Source organism: Plasmodium cynomolgi, assembly GCF_000321355.1.
Source record: "Plasmodium cynomolgi strain B DNA, scaffold: 0016, whole genome shotgun sequence".
Classification (NCBI taxonomy): Eukaryota; Apicomplexa; class Aconoidasida; order Haemosporida; family Plasmodiidae; genus Plasmodium; species Plasmodium cynomolgi.
The window spans coordinates 1-5,453 of NW_004192650.1; the positions used below are offsets into that span (position 1 = coordinate 1).

The following is a 5,453-nucleotide window of genomic DNA, read 5'->3' on the forward strand; positions in this document are numbered from 1 at the left end:
TTTTTAGCATGTTTTAAAAGGGCGTGAAAAAAAAAAAACTTTGAACTATTGAAACAAAGATTACCGTTTTAACCTCTTTTTTGTTTTTTTCTTTTTGTTTGTACGAAACGCAAAATGGAAGGAGAGAAATGCCGAGCTTTTGCAAATGTCCGTGGCGCGTGCGTATGCACCAGAGAGGCTCCACGCCAAGGTACTGCATGCGTCCTCCTCGTTGGTTAAGTAGCCTCACAAGTATGGAAGTTCATTCTGAGACAACACAGATGATGGCCTTCTTTTTTTTTCCCCCACCCCTATTTTGTTTTGGCGCAGTGGTGTATGCTACGTTTCCTTTTTTTTTTTTTTTTTATTTAGAATGTTGCTTGTCCGTTTTGCCATTTTGCCATTCGTCCATTATTCCATTCTTCTTCCTGTTGAATTTTTTTTTTTTTTTTGTCAACCCCTTGGAAGACTCGTTCTGGTGAACTGAAGAAAACTCAGGGAGACAATCTCCAGGGGGTGTGCTCACGAGGGGGACGTTGTCTGGTTAGCAGGAAAAAAAAAAAGTAATTAATCTACAACTGGGGATGTCAGAAGCAGCCGTGTGGGGACACAATTGTAGAAGACTCGCACACGTATATAGCTACCAGAACGGGCGTATTTCCCCGCACCGCCATGCGGGGGAAGTACGCTCTGCTGAGGAAAATCCTCAACAAGAGCCACGATATTTTGTCAGGCGTCTCTTCCGAGTCCGGTGCGGAAGGCTTACTCTTCTCTTCGGAGGAGGAGAATCTGGGGACCAAAGAAACTATGGGAGTTCTCTTTACGAAGTATCGTCCTGTAATTCGAGCAGTGGGGGAGATACGAACCGTGCGCCATTGCGCATGTTCCGGGTACTTCATAAGCAGTATATGATAATTTGGACGCAAATATTATTAAAGGTATGATCGTGGTTGCAGCAGCAATTGGAACAATATTCGTCGTTTTCTTCTGCAATGGAGTAATTACTCATGATGAAGGATAGGACTAATATGTTAGGAGCTATAATTCATTTTTATCCTTTGGAGGTATAGTTTTGAGCTGGAAATGTGTTCACATATTTCGTATGTTCCATATAGTCTTTTGGAGTAGAATCGGGTATTAAACCAAGGAATAGGAAAAAAAAAAGAGGAGGATGGGGAAAAAATTGAGCATAGTTGGTACGAAGATTATGAGGAGGAGTCATCAATGTATAGATGTGGGGGAACGTTTTCATATTCAGGAACGGGTGGGTTACATGTGAATTATCACTTTGATCAGGGGGATTCATATTGTTAACTGTGAGCATAGGTGGGAACCTTTGTAGAAGTCAATGTAGTAGGAGATAGTGTAAAGAACTGTTGTTATCTTAAATAATGAAGAAAAAGAAATGATGGGAGAACAGAGGAATTGTGCAACACATTATGTAATTAGAAAAAATTTGTCTATATGTGTGTTACATTTGAGAGTATAAAAGAAGTAATAGATTATGGGAATAATTAAAATATTAAATATAATTCGACAACGTAAATTACGTGGATCGTCTGAAGTTGGGGATATTATTTGAATATAAATAACGTTAAACAGCTTAAAAAAATGTTGTAAAATTATATTATGAAAGAAAAAATGTTATTGTGATATACGAAAGCCTACGATTTAATGACAAAAGGTTTAATCGAATAAGGAGAAAATTATAAAAATACATTATAAATAATGTAAGGGGATGTTATAATACAAATTTGTTAGTGCACTTGAAGCCTTGAACGATAATATGATGTTTAATATAATTACCTAAGATCAACTGAATGTATATTTATGACAAACATGAAATAGTGTGCAATTCGCGAGCATATATAATTTATGTATACGGTTTTTATACACGATACGTGTGAATTATATATGAGTAGTTTTTTTTTGTGTATTCATTACTCTTGTTTAGTTTTGATCTAATAATATATCATAATTGAAATTAAATATGAGTGATTAAAAAAAATTTTTTTTTTTTTGTTCTTTTTTTTCTTTCCTGAAAAATTTTGTTGTTTGATTCTCATATCTTTTCCACATAATAGGTATGTGTACGATATCATCTTACCGTTTTGCTCTTTCAAAGGTGTTGTAATAAACTATCCACATATAATTCTTTATATTTCATGTTATCTTCCATTTCGCACTTTTCTATTACTAATGCCAGGATAAGCATCCATAATTTTGCTATGAACTGTTTTTCTTATAGAATTCTTGATATAGTGGTTGCTTCTCTAGTATTTCCATCTTTGTCCAAGAAACACGTTCGTTCGCCTTTTCCATTTCTAATTCTTTTGGTACTTCCAATTCGTTCTGTTGTTCGTCTAGTTATAATTCGTTTTGTTGTTGCTGTGCTAATTTGTCTGATTCCTGTTCTAATTTGTCCGCTTCTACTACTTCCTCTTTCTCTATATTTTCCAACAAACACCTAAACCAATTTTTTCCACTGATCGTATCCATACGTGCATGTTGCTTCGCTACCCATTGTATCCACGAATAGTTCTTCCGTTCTAGGAATGGCATACATGGAATATCATTCTTTTCATGGAATTCGCTATGATTGGCTGGACTCTGCTCAGATTCTGCGACCTTCTGTATATATTCTTGCTGTTCCTGTTTCCATTCGCTTTTTAAGGTATGGAACCACAGTTCGTTTTTGCACACTTCCAACACCCCTTTATTTCTTTCAATCCAATGGACCCAGTTGGCGGAGTTTGCGCTCCAGTTTGTCCGGTGTGCGTCCCATAAAAGAGGCTATTATTTTTCTACTTCCTCAGGGTTTATGGTTCCCCCATTCGTGCTTCTGGAATCGGTTGACACATGGTTCTGTGTCAGTTCTAGACCACGTACTTCTTCGTCTTGCGTGCATTTCTCCTGCTCGAATTCGTCCGTTCTTCCGTCTTGCACACGTTCGTCCTTCATGAGCTCCTGTTCATCATTTGGGAACGCCTGTTTGCCGTCCATCGACTCCTGCTGGTTCTCCATAGACTCACGTTCTCCCTGCATAAACTCGTGTTGCGTGAACTCCTGCGCGAATTCCTGTACGAGGATTTGGATAAAATCGTTTTTGTGCAATTCCCAGATACCGTGTTGACTTTCGTCCACGAATTCCAAGTAGATATCAATAATGGTCTTGCGGTGGACGGTCCCTTTGGAACCGGCTCCTCTGCTTCTTCTTTCCTTGGGCGTAGATCTGGGTGGTCGCTTCCTCGTCATGGTGTACCCATGGGACGTGTCCGGGGTGGGTGGGACAGCCTGTTCGTCGTGTTGTATGTGTTCGATGATGTTTTCTTCCAAGGGAGGAGCGATGGTTACGTGTAATTTTTTTTATATCTTCTCCTGCGGCCGAATGCGAAGGCGAAATTCTGGAGTAAGGAAGGGAAAGGCGGAAGAACATGGATGATGAAGAATTGTGTGTGTGGGGAATGTTACAAGCATGATGATCATATGGGTGAGTGGTGTGTGTTATGTGTGGGGTGTCATGTGAATGGTGAGTGTAGCATGCTCATGGAAGTTGTGCAGTATGTAGTGTGTATGCTGTATGTGAGGTGTACCATGTGTGGTGTGCATGGGATGCGACTCCCCGTGTTGTGTGTTGTCCCTTACCTTCCAAAGGAGGAAACCGAGGAGGACGGTGCCGATCAAGACAGGGATGGGGGGGATGTAGGGGATGAGGGGGTTGCCCCCCTTCGGTGGTGATGGAAGTGGAGTGATTGGCGTGGTGTTAGGCGTTCTTGAAACGTCTTATACGGTTGGTGGCTTTGAATCTGTTCCTTTGTTGTCGACTGTTGCTGTTGCCTCGGTTGTTTGTGTTCCTCCCGAACCTGTATCTCCTGCGGGGGAGAATTGAAGTACCTGGGTAACTTGTGATGTGGACCCCCTTCTTTGGATAGCATCTTGTCCTTGATTTTCTTGTATATGTGCAGGTTGAACGTTGTTCACTTTTTCTTGGCTATTGCCCACTGTTTGGGGAGCAGTCTTTGTACTAATTTGTGGCGTGGATGGTTCCTGGTGGCTATCACTACCTGTTGGTTTAATCTGTGTGGGAACACTTACATCGTTATTATGTGGTCCAGATGCTGAATGTGAGATGCCATTCTTTCCTTGTGGAGTTACTTCCGTAACAGATGTTACCGAACTCTTCTCTTGTATGGGGCCGGAAGCAACCAACGTGGGGGTCTGCGAAATATGCGTTCCACCAAGGGAACTGTCGTCTGTTTTAACATTGGAGGGGGTAACAGAAAGGGTTGCTCTTCTTTCGGGCACGTTGATGATTGGTACATTCGGCTCGGGTGGATCAGTGTTATGGGAAACACCTCTGGAGGTGGACGGCTTAGTGGAAGCAGCACTACCATCACCGGACTGTTTCGGACCTTGGGAACCGCGGGTAATGGAAATGCCGGAACCAACAGTGTCGGGACCACCTTTCCCGCTGCCGGCCTTACCAGCACCAGATTCAGAAGCGTCAGCACGGGATTGTCCATTAGGGTCTTGCACGCGAGTGGACGTAGGGGTAGGCGTCTGAGTTACCGTTGAATCTTGTGAAGCAGTCTGACCACTTAGTTGACCACGCCCTTCCTGCGACTCACCTGGCGAACTTGGAGAAGTGCTGTCCGCAGACGGTTTCGCGGCGGGGAGGTTGGCGGACTGCGTAGCTTCCTGCTGCTTCTTCTTTTCTTTTAGTTTTACTTCTTCCTTTACCGTCTGTACTGTTTCGTTCAGTTCTAGAACAGCCGCTTCCACATTCTTCAACTGCTTTCCAAAATCAACCCTCGGAGTTTTCGAAGGTTTACCTCCACTCCCATTCAACTTCCTCAATTTCTCCTCCCACTTCTTCTCTACTTCCACACATCTTCCAAACGTTAACACGCCTCCACTGAACTGGGCAAATTATCATATTTCTCAAGGCCCTCACTGAACTGGGCAAATTATCATATTTCGCAAGGCCCTCACTGAACCTCGATGACAACATCCCTTGAGGTTCCTTCAGAACAGACTTCTTCTCCGTACTATCATAATTACCGTACTTTCTCACACAAAACTTCGCACTACCCCCAGCGTCCAATTCTGACCCCACATCGTCCATTGCTGCCAAAATGTATTGCATGACCGCCCTCGGAACACAATACACTTGTTCGAACAAATACAGCCACATATTCAACATGTTACACCTTATATAGGAATTCAAATTAGTACCTGAGATACTCCCTTTTGTGATATCCTTATATGCAACCCTCACAGCTTCCACAATGACCCTGCATATTTCCTTGTATTTGCTTATGTCTTCCACATTGTTCCCTGGGACAGTCTTCCCGCACAAAGCTTCAAGACCACTTCCCCCTCCATCACCCTTATAACTCCACTCGTTTCTTCAAATCTTCAGAAAATTGCTGGAACACGCCCTTTGCCTGTCGCTTCTCTTCCTCCTACGAATA

General features: G+C 42.5%; 1 protein-coding gene across 1 annotated transcript; it reads right to left on the reverse strand.

Moving 5' to 3' along the window:
• Positions 1–2,775: 2,775 nt before the first annotated feature.
• PCYB_001410 (hypothetical protein) lies at positions 2,776–4,115 on the reverse strand (the record flags this gene model as incomplete). The annotated part of the gene is made up of 3 exons (XM_004227563.1): positions 2,776–3,308; positions 3,769–3,851; positions 4,075–4,115. 3 exons carry the CDS (start codon positions 4,113–4,115, stop codon positions 2,776–2,778), a joined length of 657 nt encoding a protein of 218 aa, XP_004227611.1.
• Between the last annotated feature and the right edge of the window lie 1,338 nt (positions 4,116–5,453).